The 19,935-nt window shown below is 38.9% G+C and overlaps 1 protein-coding gene across 1 annotated transcript in view; it reads right to left on the bottom strand.

Moving 5' to 3' along the window:
* The window catches only part of AGBL4 (AGBL carboxypeptidase 4), a 1,191,358-nt gene that overhangs the window by 480,616 nt on the left and 690,807 nt on the right, over nt 1-19,935 (bottom strand). Inside the window, 1 exon segment of the mRNA XM_045546549.1 lies at nt 7,051-7,267. Coding sequence (XP_045402505.1) covers nt 7,051-7,267 — 217 coding nt within the window.

Raw genomic sequence — 19,935 nt, 5'->3', positions numbered from 1 at the left:
TGTAACATGGAACCATGCAACATGGTTGGGACACACCATAGTATCTCAGCCTCTTTACTCATGTTTGATACTGAATTCAAGATCCCTCATTCCTTAAGACTTCATTCCCTCCCTTGTGTCCTTTCTTTGCCTACTACTTCTATTATATCAGGTCTCTTATCATTATTATTAGTATTTATATCTGTATTGCCCACCACATTGTGTACTTTACAGGAATAGGGTATGCTTTGTATTAATCTTTCTATGCCTAACACATAACATAGAGACTGACAGGCAGAAAATGCTCAGCAGGTATTTGTAGTGTTAAAGAATGGCTTTGTAAGAATTCACTAAATGGCTATATATGTGAATAGAGTATTTTCCTATCCAGGGCTGGTTTAGAGCCCACTCTTTGGCTTCCAATTCCAGCTGCATGATGTAGCCAAATTAATCTCATTAAATTTCAGTTTTTAAAAATGCATATGGGAGAAGATAATACTTACATATCTCAGAACTTAAATGCTACCTTCTAAGTGAAACTTTCCTTCCCAATCTGATCCTATTTCCTGATTTAATTACTCCAATATTGTTGTCTCTTCTTACCCTAATGTAAGCCTCATGAAGGCATGGACTTTTGACTGTTTTCACTGCTGTATCCCCAGTCTAGAAAATGCAAGTGACATGGTATGTATTCAACAATAGTACTAACCATATAATAGAGGTGTTATGAGGATAAAGTGACATAATATATATATGTACATATATATTTTTAAATATGTATAAAAGTCATAATGTTGGGCCTGGCACATGCTAAGCACTCAATAACTGCTAGCCATTATTATAAAATAAAAGGCAGGTTAAGAGGCAACATTACAACAGGCTGACGTGTGATTCAGATAGAATCATGCAATTGAAATGCCATGAACATCTGAACTATTATTTATATTGGAGCTGAAGAGATATTTGAAATAATCTTGTCTGACTTTCTGAGGACCATAGAGGGGAAGTTCTTTTTCCAAGGTCACAGAGCTAACCAGTGGCAGAGGCTAGACAATATTATTTTCATATAAATGATTATCTGATTATTTCCTAAAATACACTATCAGATATTTTCTTTATTAGACACTGACTTTTTTTTCTTTTTTTTATTTCAGCATATTATGGGGGTATAAATGTTTAGGTTACGTATATTGCCTTTGGCCACCCCCGCCCCCAGAGTCAGAGCTTCAAGCATGTCCATGCCCCAGACGGTGCACATCGCACTCATTATGTATGTATATATCCATCCCCGCACCCCCATCTGCCCGACACCCGATTAATGTTATATGTGCACTTAGGTGTTAATCAGTGAAACCAATTTGATGGTGAGTACATGTGGTGCTTATTTTTCCATTCTTGGGATACTTCACTTAGTAGAATGGATTCCAGCTCTATCCAGGAAAATACAAGAGGTGCTATATCACCATTGTTTCTTATAGCTGAGTAGTACTACGTGGTATACATATACCACATTTTATTAATCCACTCATGTATTGATGGGCACTTGGGTTGTTTCCACATCTTTGCAATTGTGAATTGTGCTGCTATAAACATTTGAGTGCAGATTAGACACTTCCTTTTGGCAAGTATCCTAAGTATAGGAATGGCTTGCTACATCTAATTCTTTCAGTACATACACATTCATACACTGAGTTATGTGGCCCTCTAATCAGTTCAATGACATATGAAAATAATTGCCTGTTTTACTGTGTCTAACAGTAAAAGGGCTATAAGTTTTAAAAATTAATGTTTGTCAGTTACAATCCACTTCTGGTTATGTCAGAATGAAAAGATTGGTAAATCTTTTCATTGACACAAAAAATTGACACAAATAACCATATCTGTGCTTAGAAAATGACCAAAAGTATACAATAATCTCAAAATTATTATGTTTGAAAAACTGCTGAACTTCAGGTAATAATGATGGAAATCTGTGATGCTCTGGCCTGGGATACTCCATCTTCCCCTCAGTTTAGTGAATGCAGTGTTCTCTTAGGGCAGGACAGCTTGTGAGGAGTGGCAGCTTCTCTGCTAAGATGAAAGGCACTCATTTGATTTGGAGAGCTGGGCAGCACTCACACCCAGCAGCATTATCTGTGGAAATGCTCATCACAGAAGTGCAATAATGAGGAGGGCTGACAGTTGCATAGTTGGGACAAACATATTCCTGGACAAGACTGGGTGCAGGCTCGGCGGAGACCAGACAAGGCCCAAGTCAGCCACACACTTCTGACCAACCTTGAGACTACACATATGCACAGAAGAAACATCATGTGAAAGGGAAAGCAAAAGCCAGGGAAGACTTGGAAACTGCTCAAACTTTGAGTAAAAAAATAAAATGTCATCTTGGATGTCAAAACTAGTACCAGTAGCATCTATGACCATGGTGATTAATAGTTCCAGCACTAAAAATTCAAAATCTCGCCTCCTTCCTGCTCTCCCTAAGATCTGGATGTTGCCATGTTTAGCCTTCCCACTGGTAATTATCCACCCTCCAAATTGAAATAAAGATTAAATAGTTATAGTGGTGCCTTCAGACACAAGCCATATCAAACACCCTGGTAAGTGAGAATTGTCTGCAAAAGTATGCCAGAAAGCCTTAAAATCTCTAGTATCTGCTTCAAAGCCCAGAACAGAGGATTGAGCCAACTCACGGAGCTTCCCTAATCTAGTTCAATTGACATACGTATACCCTGAACTTTCATTGAATTTACTTTCTAAAGATGCTGCTTTGGATAAGGTGAATCCCTTTCTTAAAAATCTATTTGGGCATTAGTGTGTCCATCAAAGGGCCAGGACATGGTGGTAGAAGTCAAAGTCATGGTTTAAATCTTGGCCCTGATATGAATTAGTCATGTGGGCTTAGTGAAGTAATTTATCTTTTTAGCCTTAGTTTATCCCCTAAACTGGTACAGCTCTGCCTACTCCACGAAGCTATTATAAGAAAAAAAGATAGGATAGTCTATATAAAGTAATGGATCCAGTGTCTGTGCATTGAATATGAATAAAAGATTTAGCCAATATGACAATCAAGGCTTTCCAGAGTTTTTACTAGATCTTCCTGTCTGTCCTGATCTTCCAGTAGCCCCAATACGAATTCCCTATTCCAATCAAACCAGACTTCCAAACAACTACCACGAGGCAATGACTCTAGCCTTTCCTGCTTTTTGGGCTACCTTATTCCCAACTCTATATTCAGTAATTCTACTCATCTTTCAAGACTTAGCTTAAAGACCATCTTCTCTATGGTGTTTTTCTGATCATTAACTCTTTAAACAACTCAAACTATACTTAGTTACAAACTTTAAAAAACAGCTATTTGGACGTGTCTTTTTCCTCTGGTATAGAATACATTTCTAGAAGTATACCAAGACTTGTATAACCTTGTTATATATCCCCACAGGAACTCTCATGGGTCTCAAGTAGGATAAAAGTCTGAAATTATTATTTTTCTGAGGAATTTCTTAAATAATAATTTGAAAACTTCTATTCAAGTCCAATTTTCTCACTTTATAGGTGAAAAAATTATCTCCCAAAACAGAATGTAGCATTCAAAGTTTTACAAGTGGTTTCATGTTAGAGCTAGAAGCAGAATTTAAGCTTCCTGTGGCAGAGACCTCAGGCTGTCCCCTAACATCAATTCCCCTCCATAGCTACAGGACTACCAATTTTTAGCTTGAACATGGTCACTTAGAAAAAAAAATTCATTGCTTATCCTTTCTTAGTTAAATGTAGATATGAGCTCTATTAAATGACAATGCCACAGAAATGCTTCTTATCCTTTCTCTACCATTTATTTATCCTGCTGCCTGGAGTATGGATGTAATTCCATATTGAATCATGATGTTGAGGGCCACACTGCAAGGAAGGCAGAGCAGATAACTGAAAGAAATGAACTCCCTGAGGCTTTCAAGGAGTAGAGCTACAATATTAGTTATAGATTGCCTACATTTAGACTTTTACATGTAAAATAAATAAACCTCTATCTTGTTTAAGTTGCTGTTATTTTATTTATTTATTATTTTATTTTTATTTTAGAATATTATAGGGCTACAAATGCTTTGGTTATATGAATTGCTTTTGTACAGCTTGAGTCAAAGTTGTAAATGTGCCCATCACCCAGATAGTGTGCATTGTACCTGGTAGGTATAATTTTACCCATCCCCTCTACACCCCTCCTATCTGCTTGATTTCTGTTGAGTTTTACTTTCACATGTGCACATGAGTGCTAATCGATTAGTTCCAGTTTAATAGCAAGTACATGTAGTGTTTGTTTTTCCATTCCTGTGATACTTCACTTAGGAGAATGGTCTCCAGTTCCATCCAGGTTATTAGAAAAGGTCTTAATTCATATTTTATGGCTGAGTAGTATTCCATGGTATACTTATACCACATTTTATTAACCCACTCATGAATTGATGGGCACTTGCCATCTGATATAAGACAAAGCAAACAACAATATACACTGGGGAAAAGAATCCCTATTCAATAAATGGTGCTGCGAAAATTAGATAGCCACATGTAGAAGATTGAAACAGGAACCTTACCTCATACAACTTAAAAAATTAATTCAAGATGGATAACAGACTTAAACCTAAGACATGTAAGTTGCTGTTACTTTAGATATCTGTTATGTTGAATATCTGTTATTGGAAATTTAACTGATCCTACTATTAAGTAGTTTTCTTATCAGTTTTCTGCTAGTCTCAGCTTTTCATGCTGCTTCCAGACATATATCTTAATTCATTCTTTCATTCATTCAGTTATTCACGCAATGTGCACCTACATTCTATCTGGCATAAATCTAGGAGGGGTTTGAGGTTGACACAGAAATGAAATATACAGATCCTGCCTTAAAAGTCACAGGTATTCAATGAATTTCCTATTCTCTTAAATCATATCACCATTCATATGTGTAGCAAATATGTATTTCATAATTTCTCTGATGGTCCCATCTTTAAATAATCTCATTGCCTCTAGTAATATATTGTGATTAGACCATTTGTGCATAATATTTTCTATTTTCCTTTACATCCTTTCTCTCCACATTTTTTTTTTTTTTGCTTTGAGAGGCTGATTTGTATAGATTACATCAATGTGCTGCCTTGCCCTTTGGCTTCTCAGCGGGTTGGCCACTAGAAACCCCAGCAGGAGATGAGAAGGAAGTAGGAGAATGGGGTGTACATATTCTTATTTCTCAGCTCCCTCTCTGAGGGGTTATCTCAGGCTAACTGTATACCTTAACTGAAGGTCACCATTCCCTTCAAGATGGCCCAATATCCAACTATTAGCTTCTGGTAACCAATCCCTCCCTTCATACCCTTCCCAGCGGGCTGTTATTATCCCCTGGGAACTTCACTATATCTTGTGGTTTCCCTACACACTGCCCACACCTTGTAGATAGCCCATTTATTAAACCTTCCTAATTTGAGCCTGTCATCTGTTTCCTGCTAGCATGCTGACTGATACGCCATGTGTCACAATTTTTAGTTCAAAATATATAGGCACTGGATACAAATGGCACCTACCATAAGCACTTTTGGGAAGAAGGTTGGAGTAGAGGAAAGATATTTAGCAAAATCTTAGTGCACAGAGAATCTCAGACTATAATTATAACATCATGACCAGGTTTGGCTCTCAGGTACCTGAGCTGTACACAAGCCTTCTTTATTTCTCTCTTTTTGGGGATATTCCAGAATTATTTAGAACTGGGACTCACTTTTATGTGAAACTCACAGTCATTAGGCAGAGTCCATTTATCCACCAACACATATCAGAACCCCAAGTATAGGATCTTCTGCCCATTCCACCAGTATCTTCACTTGGAACCTATAGAGCCTGTTCAATATGCCTATTTTAGGGACACAATCTCTACTTATTAAAGAGTGAAATATAAACCAAATTATCACCTGCTTATTCTTTATTAGCAACCAAAGTATTGCTGACAACAAAGAGCAACACCTATGAATCCAATATGAAGAACAACTTCAGATTCTGGTTTGGGCAGGGATGGGAGGCAAGATGTTCAAGTCCTAATGTCCAGAACCTGTGACTATGTTACTATACATTACAAAAGGGCCTTTACAGATGTGATTTGGGGGAGATTAATCTGGAAGCCAACATAATCACAAAGATCCTTATAAGTGAAGGAGGGAGGCAAGAGAGTATAGAGGGATACAGCATGAGACTCAACCAGCTATTGATGACTTTCATGATGGAAGGGAACCACAAATCAAAGAATGCAAGCATACCCTAGAAGCTGGAAAAGGCAGGGTAATGAATTCTCCCTTAGAGTCTCCAGAAGGAACACAGTTCTGCTGATAACTTGACTTTGGTCCAGTGAGATTCATTTTGGACTTCTAACCTCCAGAACTATAAAATAATAAATTTATGTTGTTTTAAGCTACCAAGTTTGTGGTCATTTGTCACATCAGCAATAGGAAAATAATATGGAATGGAAGATTGCAATCTTCAGACTGACAGAACTAAACCTGGAGTAGGGAAGAAGGGTTGGGAATTGATGGATAGCAAAGACAGAACTCACTGGTCAGTACAGCCAAACTGGACACTAATTGCTAACCTGTACTGCAGCTGGATTCACTCTGAAACAAATTTATTCTTCATTTCAGAGGCTCAGAGTCACAAAATGCTTTCACATCTTTTGTAACACCCAGTAGAAGTCTTCTTTTCTCTCAGAGTTTTGGGGACTCACCAGAACTTTTGTATTTTTTTAGAAGTTTTATCAGCTTCATTCAGAAAGACAACCAGCTGTCTCATATCTTATTCTGTGACTTCCTAGTGCCCACAGTAGCAATGAATCACACAATAAAAACAATATTTTAAAGAATTATCAAATAACTATTAATTATATAATAATTATTTATATTAGATTATTTGATATAAATTTATTAAATTATTACAAGTTCCAGATTATATAATCTGCAAAGCACCAATATTCATTGTTTGTAATCCACAAAAACCCATTGCTAAATCCCTACCCTAAGGGCATCCCAAATCCGGCACAGGTCTTACCACGCTCTGGCCCAGCTGCTCCCGAAAGAAGTAATCCAGGTTTCTCTTTTGCAGGCTGTCAAGGTAATGCTGGAAGCGTGTGTATGTATACGGGTAGCAGTAAGCAAACTGGTAAATATCTTCTTCTCGGTCAAAACAAAAGGCAAAGGACATCACGTAATTCTTCCTATGGTCTGGGCAACGGTAGTAATAAACATTTTTAGGTGGCAGCCTTTGCCTGGAAGACACAAAGAAATTTGGGCATATCAGATAGTTGTTCACACTTCAAAAGGTAATAAATAGGAATGAATGCCTAGGAGAAAAACTGCTAACACTAAGAATCCTGGGTAGTAGGGGTGGGGCAACAATGACACAATGACACATAGACTCAAAAACAGGCTTGAATCTGGCAGCACTTTGTTCAAAATCCAGCGCTATCCTTTCTCAACTGTTTAGAAAGTGCAAAGTTAAGCAAAAATTAACATATTTTATTCATTTATTTATTCTTATTTTGAGCACGTATCATATGCCTAGGTCTTGATACAAAATAATAAATGAGACAGGCAAGATTTCTGTCCTCATGGAGTATATATTCTAGTGTGGAAACAGTCAATAAAATATTAAAAATAAATAAAAATATAGTTGCAGACTCTTAAAGTGCCTTGAGGAGAAAAAAAGAGTGTGATGTCATAGAGATATAAATGAGGGACACCTATTTTCCTACAGAAGTTAAGTATTTTTATTATAAGACTAATTCAGAGCTTTTAAAATAAACTAATATGTTTTGTGAATATTCAAGGGAGGGAAAATATTCAACATTTCTCTAATTTATTATTATTATTTTTCAACATAGCATCCCATAACACCTAATTTTCCACAGAAGCACTTTGGGAAATACTGCTTTCAAATATGCTGTGTGGGCAATTTTGCTAAGCAATCATGCTCATTCTTCAGTAAGTAAAACTGAGATGCAAACATGAGGAAAGGAAAAATGTTCCAGTCACAGTACCCATAACTTCTTTACATTTTACAGAGTTACTGCACCCTCTCGTGCTTTATAATATCCAAACTCTTCACACTGTTTCCCTGCAGAGAATGCCTCTCATTTCTATCTCTTCAAATCCTGTTAATCCTGTAACACCCATCTCAACAGTGCCTTTTCCATGATCCTACATTGAAAATTCCAGGTTAGGCCTGGCACGGTAGCTCACGCCTGTAATACTAGCACTCTGGGAGGCTGAGGTGGGAGGATTGTTTGAGCTCAGGAGTTGGAGACCAGCTTGAGCAAGAGCGAGACCCCATCTCTACTAAAAATAGAAAGAAACTAGCTGGATAACTGAAAATATATATAAAGAATCAGCCAGGCCTGGTGGCGCATGCCTGTAGTCCCAGCTACTCAGGAGGCTGAGGCAGGAGGATTGTTTGAGCCCAGAAGTTTGAGGTTGCTGTGAGCTAGGCTGACACCACAGCACTCTAGCCCGGGTAACAGAGTGAGACTCTGTCTCAAAAAAAAAAAAAAAAGAAAAGAAAAGAAAATTCCAGGTAAGAAAAAAGTGGAAAAAAAAAAAAAAAAAAGAAAAGAAAATTCCAGGTTAGTTCAGCTCACATATTTTGTAGTAATTCTTGCCTTTTAATTAACTGCTTCACAAGTCTTGTCCACTGAGATAGGTTTGGAAGATCCTTAAGGGCAAGGATGCTTACAGGGAGTGCAGGAACAGTGGGTGGAGGATGCAAGGCTCACCTGTAGTGGCTTGACATTCAGTTGAGAAGAAAAGCAGCACAGGGGCTTCTGGAGGAAAATGTGAGGAGGAAGGTATAGGAGATGAGGTTGAGAAAAACGAGAATAGTGCTTGCTTCAGGTAGGATAGTCTGCAGAAAGTTTTTTAAGAAATAGATCCAAGAGAATTATCACATGCTAGTATTCATTGCAGAATCTTGTTTCTGCCTTGGTGTCTTTCTGAGGCTAAGTGGCCAGGGTGATAGGTGAGGCTATGGGATTCCTGTGGAAGACCAGAGGTTTCATGGCACTGATGCTTGTACATATATTTGATTACATTAGATTTAATTAAATATTGTAATATTTTATTATAGCACGAAAAAGTGGCCAAAGTGGTGAGCCATGGGGTCTAATGTGGGTAAGAATCTTAAAGGGCTGAGGAGAAGGACAGGGTAGTAGATACCCAGCATAAGTAACAAAGGAACAGGGATTTCCACACAGAAGTCAGTGTAGTATCAAAGGCTGTTTACGGGTGTACTTTGGCCCACCAATAGAGTCCACTTACCTCCCACTCCCAAAGCCTCTGTGAATAAAAATATAAGTAACAACAGTCTTCTTATAATACAAATAGAGCTTTAAGACAAATTCCATAGGCACTCTTCCTTATAATCAGTTTGCTACCCTAAACCTTCTTATATTGAAATTATAAATTTCAATAAAATTGAAATTATAGAGCAACCAGTTATGAGGTAGAGAAATATGGCATAGAAGGTACATGAGGAGTGAGGAGGAAAATTGCCCCCTTCTGTTCCTATATGTGGAATGTAGGTGAACGAGTAAGTCCTGAGAGGGCAACGGGGGAAGTAATGTCCTCCAAGAGAGTCAGGCCTTAGCCTGGTGGACTAAACGACTGAGGATCCAATTGAATTTAGTAATCATGGAGCTGAATTCCAAAGGGAAAAGTAGAAAGTGGAAAGGTTTGGAGAGGGAAAGGAGCAGAGGAAAGTCAACATCAGAGAGAGAACAGACCAGTGCAGGGATAAGAGTATAGCCAGAATATACGATGTTCTACATTTGTGACATGATTGAAGATGCAGGAATGTGAGGCTTGTGGAATTAGCAAGTCTCAGGGTTTCAGATTTGTATTCGCAGAGAATGCCAGTGAAAGTGGTCTTGAGGTCTCCAGCCAATGGTCTGTGACGGTCACTTCAGGCTCTGTCTCAAAGGTCTGAGTCTAAGTCTCTTATAGCCCTGGTGAGCGTGTCTTCATATGCAGGTGTTTCCTACAGTCATAAGGTCCCTCAGGTTATGGCCACTGTTTTCAACACTTTATTTACCAGTATATCCAATCAGGATCCATGCTTTAAATTCAGTCACCCTAGTTTTCTCCTCTTCTAGCCAAGTTCAGCAACTTGACTCTGAGAGGCTGCCATCTCCACTGAATTTGATTATATGTGCTATCAGGAGAATTCATCTACCGCCTGCAGCTGTTCCAGCTCCTCTCCCGGGTGGGTCAGGATGTCTAACCTGATTAGCAGACAGAGTGGAGGCAATGGGCCCTGGGGTAATCATTCAGGGAAGCTGAGATGCTGCTCAGAAGTTAGATTTTCCAGACTCTGACAACGATGCAAACAGAAATCTATTTGAGAAGGGCTCAGCAGGCCAAATTCATCAGGGCTTTTAACTAATGCAAAGAATAAAGGCAAAAGGGGGTGGAACTAGGGAGGGAAAATATCTCTTTCATTTGTAATGTACTTCAGGTTTTTCTATTATTTTGCTTAATAAATTCTCACTATGTCTCAGGCATTGTGTTAAGTGTTTTATATGTATTATCATTTAATCCTCTCAGTAAACTTATGAGCTAGGGGCTGTTAACATCCCCCTTACACAGATAAGAAAATTGAAGCCTAGAGAGGTAAAAAAATTCCTTGAGGTCATGAAGTTAGTAAGCAGCAGAGCCTGTATCAAACCTGGGCCAGTGTAGCTCCAAAGCCTGTGCTCATAATCCCTACAGTGTCTTACCACCCTCCTTTTCCCCTTGCTACCCAACTACTAGCCTTACCTTCTACTTCCAGAAAAATCTGGTCTCACGGTACTCTCTTGCTAAAAACTCTTCAAGCAACTCCCTATCCTCACATTTCAGTTTGGTCCACAAGGTTCCCCATGATATCCTTGAGATTCTGCCATCATCACCCATTTCTCCCTCCTTGAACCTTGTGCTTTATTCGTATTGAACTACTCACAACTTCCTAACACAATTTTTGCCTCCCCTACGATCTTGCCTACTTGGTGAACTCCTACTTAAAGATGTGGCTGATTGTCAATTGTCAACAAAGATTTAAATATTTCAAAAATGAAATAATAAATGAAGAAAAGGATGTATAAATAAGTGCTTACCCTTTAACATACCTCCTCTATAAAGTCCTTCCTGGCTTTTCAGTCTTCATTAATTTTTCTCTATTTTGACAAATGATACAAAAAAGAGTTTTATCACCTGGTTTGTCTGATTTCCTAACAATAACCAACAAAAGTAAATGGATATTTGGATATTTCTTCAAAGAGAATGCAGGATTCTTGAAGACTTGAACTGTGTCACCTCTTTCCTCTCTTTCCCACTAGTGATGGCACTGAGAGGTCTCAAACAATGCTTGCTTGTTTAAAAAGCAATGACAAAAGGAAAAGAAGACTCATCTCAGAATACTATTGGTAGGCATCACAGGAAGGCAGATTCTAGTTCAGTATAAAGCAGGACTCTAACACTCAGCTGAAGAGAAAGCAGAGAGGCCAGCCTTACAGAGAAGTACAAGCATGAGAAGCTTTAGGGGACAAAATTCCTCTACTTGATGTTAGGTTAGACAAGGCAGCCACCTTCTGATTCCACTTAACACAGTATGAGATATATTATACGTGGAAAAACTAGAACAATAATGACAATAGTTATTATAATACCATTTCCTAATATGTCTAGCATTGACCATGTGCCAGGCCATTCTAAGTACTTTATAATGTATTAACTCCTTTAATTCTTTCTCTGAAGTTATTCCTATTATCCCAATGACATCATGAAAATGAAGGTAATGTTAAGAACCCTTCTTAAGAGAAGCAGGCTGTTTATGACTCCTCAGAAGACCCCAGAAAGGAAGTGGTCCAACACCTGATCCTGCCAGAGACCCAGGAATATTCCAAGCCTGGGGGTGTAGACTCTCAGGACTCAGAGACTAAAGACAAGGCATTTTCCTGAGTCTATTGCCCTGAGGATATCCACGTGAGTGAGGGAGGTCTGTAACTCACATCCTCAGATTCAGTCATGCATGCAGAGGTGGGTGAGGAAGCGCGCGCGCACACACACACACACACACACACACACACACACACACACATGCATGTATATATATACTCAACACACTGACAAACATACTCTATATACCTCTTTATTATAGCCTCTGTTTCATTGGAACAATTTGAATATATGCCTTTCTTCACTATTATATTGAGCTCTTCTTGAGAACAGGGACTAAATATTGTTCATCTCTGGTTCTCCAGAATCTACACAGTGCCTTGCATAGATAAGGTGCTCAAAAACGCTTATCAACTGAATAAATATTTGTGAATAAATAATTTCAGCCACACTAATGTATGTAGATTGTTCTCTCTTCAAGCGAAACTTCAAGTCATGTCCTAAACATATCATGTTTTCAAAAACTTCTTGCCGTTTTAAATGTTGTTCCTTCTGCTTCCAATTGCCTTTCCCATTCATTTCTACATAGTGCATCCCTATATATTAGAAGTAAGGCTCAGCTCAAATGATATTTCTTCTTGTAACTCTGTCAGCAACTCCAGAATGAATTAATTGCTCTAAATACTAATTGCAGACACTGCTGTGTTTCTGATTTATCCCAGATTCACAGCTCTTACAATACTCGGCCCTGAAGAGGCGCTCAATACATGTTTGTTGAATGAATGAGTGAATTTATAATTTAATGAGTGAATGAATGATTCCCTTCCAGTCTATCATCCTCTCTGCCTTCTCTCCAAAACCCTGAGCTAAATTCCCAAAGCATCATTTTGGACGTTACCAGAACACAAGAAAGAAGAAAAGCCCAGGACCTAACAGAATGTTTAAGGCTCTCTCTAAAACAGCAACATTCTCTATCCCTCGTCAGGAGCCCTGAAGGATAGGAGCCCTAATTTCCTTGCTAATCAAGCAGAAAATGTGGATGGAAATAGATGAGTTCTTATCCCAGTAGACACATACTTTTTCTTCAAATAAGCAGAAAAGGAAATAAAAAAGAATCAGTCTTTCCAGGTTGTAAGTCCTGAAGGAGGTATGCAAAACAAGGGCATCACAAAGTCACTCAGATACCACCAAAAGTAACACATATTAAGCACCTTCTGTATGCCAATAGCTACATTACCTGTTTGATGTACACTATTGCCTGACTGCCAAGGACATAGTCTTCTCACCATGCCAAGGATGTGCTACCTCAAATTTATCCAAAAAATTGTGGTTACACAGTCTCTTGTTTCCCCCTTACTTCATCTACCCAGGAGTTGGAAGAAAACTGACATTCAGTTTCCTAGGAATGTTTGAAATTGAGGTAAGATTTCATTCCTCTTCACTTCATGAAGGTACCTGAATCTCTCATTTGTCATCCATGCCAACACTTGGACTTTAGTCTACATTTGGCTGGAATGACTGGGCTTGATCACCTAGCTTGATCCAGGTGGCTCTCTCCTTTTCCTCTTTGATGACTGGTACAGCCAGGCAAGGATGCCCACATTATATCTACCCTCCCTAGGCAAACAGGACCCACTCCTAATTCCAATCCTATATCTTCCCCCAAATAATTATAATAGTTTCCTGTCACCAGCACATATATTCTTATCTGTCTCTACACACTTTGTCACAGCTAATCTGTGAGTCACAAGGAGAGGGAGAAAGAGAAAGTGAGGGAGTGCTCAGATACAGGCAACACATTTTTATACCCTAGTGTCTAATCAGATTACCATCTTATCATGGGTTGATGGGCACTAGGGGTAGGAGGAGAGACAGTCAAAAAATTGCCAGCCAAATTTTTGATAGTAAAAAGCCACCGCTCAATTCTTAACCTTTTTGTCCTACACACCGTATTGTTTATTTTTCAGAGTTTATTCTATATGTCTGTTTTTTCTTTTGTTTTGTTTTTTCTTTGTCTGTGCCTTCTGGAGAAGGACACCCACACACTGTGGCAGCAGCTGCTTCTATTAATTTCAAGCCATTAAAAAAATTAAAATTAAACCCAATTACTTGGGCTGGTTTAGAGCTGGGGAATCGCTGAGACTGATTATTCCCCCTAGTCATGGACAGCAACAATATTGCTACCTACGGGTGGCTGCTGGCGTAACACCAATGCAGTCAGAACCTGCAGGGTCAGGCACCTTGTGCAAGGAGAGGCTCTACATCATGTACTCTATGTTCTCCAATCCAGATTCTTGAGAGGTAGCATGAAGAGGATACTGGACAAGGAGCTAGGAGTTGGATTCTAGTCCAAGCTCTTGCTGTACTCTTCCCTTCACTGTACCTCTGCGTAAAATGTGGTTATTAAAAGTGTCCTGTATCCCTCTTAGGGTTGTTGTGCCAATGTCTATAAAAGTTTTCCCAACATTTTCTTCTAGAATTCTTAAGGTTTCACTCCTTAGGTTTAAGTCTGTTATCCATCGTGAGTTGATTTTTGTGAGAGCTGAGAGGGGTGGATCCAGTTTCAATCTTCTGCATGTGGTTATCCAATTTTCCCAGCACTGTTTATTGAATAAGGACTCTTTTCCCCAGTGTATGTTTTTGTCTGCTTTGTCAAAGGTTAGATGACAATATGAGGATGGCTTTGTTTTGTTTTGTTTTTTTACAAAATGATAGAAGAAATTTATTTAATAATGAAAAGTATGACTATAAAAGGCATAACAAGAAATTATATAATCAACTAACAAACTTTATATTCACAAGTATTTGTTACTATATAGTAAAAAAAAAGTGTTTCTTCAACATCCACTATATATACGAAGGCCGTTTGGAAAGTGTCCAGCCATTGTGGGTTTTTTTTTTATTGCAGCATATTAGGGGGGTATAAATGTTTAGTTTACATATATTGCCTTTGCCTCAGAGGATGGTTTTATATCTGGGTTCTCAGTCCTGTTTTAAAGGGCTCAGTCCTGTTTCAAAGAGCTTTAGCTTTGGGTTGATTTTGCACTGGTGGGTTTCTATTGTGCTGATCAATGTATAATGCAGATCTGAGTACTTCCTGCAGGGCAGGTTTGGTCTTGACAAATTCCCCCAGTGTTTGCTTCTCTGAAAAGGTCTTCATTTCTCTCCCATATAAGAAAATTGGTTTTGCAGGATACAAATCCTAGGCTTTCCATTATTCTGTAAAGAAGACTGAAGACGGGACCCCAATCCCTTCTGGCTTATAAGGTGTCACTTGAGAAGTCTACAGTTAGCCTGATGGATTTTCCTTTGTAAGTTACATGATATTTTCACCTTATGGCTCACAGGAGTTCCTTCTTCATGTTAACTTTTGCTAGTTTGATGACTGTGTGTTGTGCTGATTGCCTTTCTGCAATAAACCTTCCAGGTATTCCTTGAGTTTCTTTTACCTGGATATCTAAATTTCTTGCAAGTCCAGGGAAGTTTTTCCCAATTATTCCCTCAAATAGGTTTTCCAACTTTTGTGTGTTTTCTCCTTCACCCTCAAGGATGCCTATAATTCTTATGTTTGGCCTCTTTACATAATCCCATATTTCTTATAGGCTTTGTTCCTTCCTCTTAATGCTCTATTCTTTATCTTTGACTGTCTCGTTTAATTCAAAGGTGTTGTCTTCAAGACTCTGAGATTCTTTCTTCTGCCTGGTCTAGTATATTCTTAAGATTTTCCACTGTGTTTTGTATTTCCTTAAATGAATTTTTCATTACATTCTATTTGATGTTTTTTAATAATTCAATTTCTTTAGTGAATCTTCCATTCATTTCCTGAATTGTTTTTGTGGTTTCTTTGTATTGGTTCTCCATTTTCTCATTGAGCTTACTTATAATCCATATTTGGAATTCTTTATCTCTCATTTCAGTATTCTGATTTTGGTTGGTTTCCATTTCTAGAGAGCTGGTGTTCCCTTTTGGAGGTGACCATTCACTCTGATATTTCATACTTCCATTCTTTCACCATTTCCTTCTCATCTGGAGAAGCTGTTGCTTTTATTTTTTTGTTTGTTTGTTTGTTTAGATAGGGTTTTATGCAATAATTAAAAAATAATAATCAATATTGCCTGAGAGCTTCCCATGTTGGCACTCTTCCAGATATTGGGGCAGCTGAAGGAAAAAAAAGCAATTCCATGTTTTCATGGAACTTAAATTCCAATGGGAAAAAGAGATAAATCAATATATAATATGGTACAAGGAAATGACAAGTATAATGAATCCAAAAGCAGGGTAAAGGGTTAGAGGGTAATGCAAGGGCTTTTTTAGTTAGGATGGTCAGAGAGGTGACGATTCAGTAGAAATTGGAGTAAGTAGATAAGCCATAAATATAACTGAGAAAACAGTGAACCATAGCATGCAGCAAGCATGGTGGTTCAAGGATAGGAATAAACTTGATGTGTCTCTAGGAATGGTAGAAACGTCAGAGTGAATAAATAGGAATAAATGAGGAAGAAGAGATTGGCAAAATGAGTTAGAAAGCAGGTAAAGAGACTAGATTACAGGGCCTTGCAGGCTTTGGTAAGAGCTTTTATGGGGTTTGGGCTGAGTGAAAAAAAAGGAGGCCAGTTAAATAGCTGTTATGGTTGTCCAGGCAAGGTATCATAATGGGCTAGGTAAGGACAGAAGCTGGGGAGGTGATAAGGACTTGTGGGCTTTGGAATCTGTTTTGAAAGTAGACTTATAGTATTTGTTGATGGACATGAAATGTGAAAGTAAGAGCAAAGTCAATAATGATACTAAGTTTTTTGGCTTGATATCATTTACTGAAATTTTCACATCTCACTGAGGTCTTTAAATTCTCCAAAAGATTTTAAATTTATCTCCAAAAGATACCTTCAATCTGTCTACTTGTCTGTATTTCTATGTTTTTGCTAGTTTGCTGAAAAAAATCTCCTACCCTTCCCATCTTCCTTTTTCCTATTCTTCCCTTCTATATTTCCTTCTCCACATAGCCTTTTCAGAGCTTATTTGGATCATGTCACCTCACTATTTCACAATTTCAAATTATACCAGAATGAAATCCAAACTCTTTAACATGACTTTTTTACTTCCTCAGATGCACTGAGTTCATAGTTCATCTCAGGACCTTTGAATACTTTTCGTTTTATCCATCCTACTCCACACTAACCCCTTCCCTTGCCTAAGTAGTTTTCACTCTTCTTCTTCTTTTAGTTAAAATGTTATCTTCCCTATAACCACCTAAATTAGATTCTTCTGTTAGTCTCCCTCAAAGAAACGAGGTTCTTTCCCTCAAAGTATTATCTCAATTTATAATTATGTATGTATTATGCCTGTTTGTTTATAGTTTGCATTTCTAACTAAGTTGTAATTTCTATGTGAGTAGGGATAGTATCTGTTTTTTGTTCACCAGTGAATAATTTAGCATCTGACACAGTACCTGACACATGGTAGACTCAGAGTAGATATTTACTAATTGAATGGAGTGAATGTGTGCTGGTGAACAGATAATGCCAGAGAGGTAAGAAGGCTGATTGTCAGGAGCCTGCTTGGGCTAGGAGTTCTAGGCCTGCGATCAGCTTATGGGTTCCCACAGAGCTGGGTAGGGTGGGTGTTTTGGTGGAGGGGCTTCTAATTTGTTCAACAAGTTATTAATAGATTTTGCCCAAGTTTCACACAGTACTTCTCTCAGAGAAATAATAAAGGCATTAGTTGTCCAGACAAAGCCTTCCTTCACCTCTACAGAGACGGGGTTCTGCATAATGTAGTATCTTGGTTTGTTTATGGATTCTTCCTGCTTATTTTTCCACTTTAATCAGATAAGAGCTTTTAAGCAAAAATATTCATTGTCACTGAGCCCTACCATGTGAGGAGCCACTGTGAGATTTTCCAACTTGTACACATAGAGTTCAGCCTGGTTCACCAAAGGAGGTTGGATGGTGATGCTGGTGGTTGAGGTATCATCATAATGACCCCCAGAACAGAGTGGTTACAGACTGTTCCCCTATGCTCATTGAATGAGATACTACAAGCTACATATGACCAAGGTTTGTGGGGCTTAGAGGCAGACAAAGAAATTTAGAGAAACAGGATCATCTGGAACCCCATATGATTTGCCATCTCCCTGGATCCCTCTCCTCTTCCTACCTCCAATCTCAGCACAGGGAGTATTTGTTCACTAAGTGAACTGAGCTGAACCCCCATGTAAAGACTGAGGAGTAGATCACGAGAGTAGACTCAAGTGACCTGGAGTCCAAGGAAGCCAGGAAATGGATTTTAGGGTCCAGGTTGCCAAATCCAAGGCGCTTAGCCAAAAAAGCAATGTGAAAAATGAGTTGGTCCAAAAACTAAGTTTCCAAGCTCAGGGGGACAGGGGATGAGAGACAATGAAGTTGGAGCCAAGACTGAGTCAGCAGTTAAGGAAGTAGACTGCCAAGGAGAAAAATGATGAGGGGCAGAGAGTAGTAGCAAGTGACTTTCAGTTCTCTAGTGGAGAAGGTAAAAATCACAGTCTCAAGCATGTGAAGATGTGGTCAGAATCAGTGGGAAGGAGACTATAATTACTTAGCAGAGATGATGTACATACCAGGCTCCAAGCCAGAACATGGGGATATTATTCTCTCTTACCATGGTAGAGGGAAACAGGAATGAGGCCTACCCTACTAGGAATAAAAGGCCGGCATGGATTCAAAGGGAATGGGGATCTTGAGGAGATACAGGGTGTCAGTCTCCAGGCAGTGGATGATGAAGCCAAAGCTAGGTCATTGCTTCATGTGATAACAATTTGATGACCTGTGGATGCACAGGAGTGGCAGGCTGTGAAATATGAGGTTTGGGCTGGGGAGGCAAAGAAAGCACTGACTGAAAAACAAAGACTGAGATAAGGCACAGCCCTGGGAATGTCTGACATATTCCTTTCCTTTCCTTAGGAAAAGAAGTCTTGCCTAATCATGCCAGAAGAATCACTTTTGTAGTGTGAGAACTGCAAGACATTGGTGGGCTAGATTCAGGAATAAGCCTCAGGTTATCAGGGTCAGAACAAGTTGGGGGGATGGGAATCGAGTTTGATACAGGAGTCAGAGGTAAGGGCAAAGTAAAAGTCCGCCATGATGGTAGGAGAACAAGTTAGGTCAGGACTTGGTTGTAATTCTGTGCAAAATATCCTAGGGGGGTAGAAGGAGCCTTAATTTTCTTGCCAGAGCCTCTGACTCACTGGCTATAGGATGGGACTGAGCCTCAGAAATATTAATAGCTAGGAGGAGTCAGTCACAGATGAACTGGGTTGTCAAACCACAGGAGCCTACTTAAACTCTTCAGATAATCTTCATATGTCAAGAATAGCTTATCTTTGATCTCACTTCCTCTAGGAAGTCCTCCCTCTACATAGATTAGTTACTTCCACCACTCACCCTATATCCAACACCTTGTGATACCTGTACTACCCTATGATAATATGTATCGTACTTCATTATAGCTTAACATCAGCCTTCTTTGTTCAATTAGAGTGGATCCATATCTCTATTTGCACACCATGAATCCCTAGTGGCTAACCCAAGTCTGGTACATAGTAATCACTAAATAAATAATTTCGATTAATTCAATGAATGAATGCATGACTGAGAGAGTGAATAAGGCCGGGGGTAGTAAAAGATATAGTTGAAAAGGAAGGTAGAGGCCAGAGCGTGTAGCACAACCTGTAAGCCATGTTGTGGAGTAAAGACTTGCCCCAAAAGAAGTGAAGAGCTACTAATGGATTTTAAGCATGTTCTCAGTGACCCCCTATATACAAAGGCCACTGGCTACCAAGGTGGCTCCAGTGATACCCCACTAGGCCATTCCCTAACAGAGTAACTGGTTGAAATACTGATTCAAAGGACTTAGCTCTGACATTTTGGCCTTTATTACATGAAAGACAGTCTTGTAAATCAGGTTCTCGGTGCCCATCTGCCTGCGAATGGTACAGCTTCCTTTCTACACCACTGATCTTCACACAGGTAAAATTATG

This window comes from Lemur catta, chromosome 3 (genome assembly GCF_020740605.2).
Source record: "Lemur catta isolate mLemCat1 chromosome 3, mLemCat1.pri, whole genome shotgun sequence".
NCBI lineage: Eukaryota > Metazoa > Chordata > Mammalia > Primates > Lemuridae > Lemur > Lemur catta.
The sequence above is the reverse complement of the archived record's forward strand: the minus strand, read 5'-3'. Positions and strand labels throughout refer to the sequence as shown.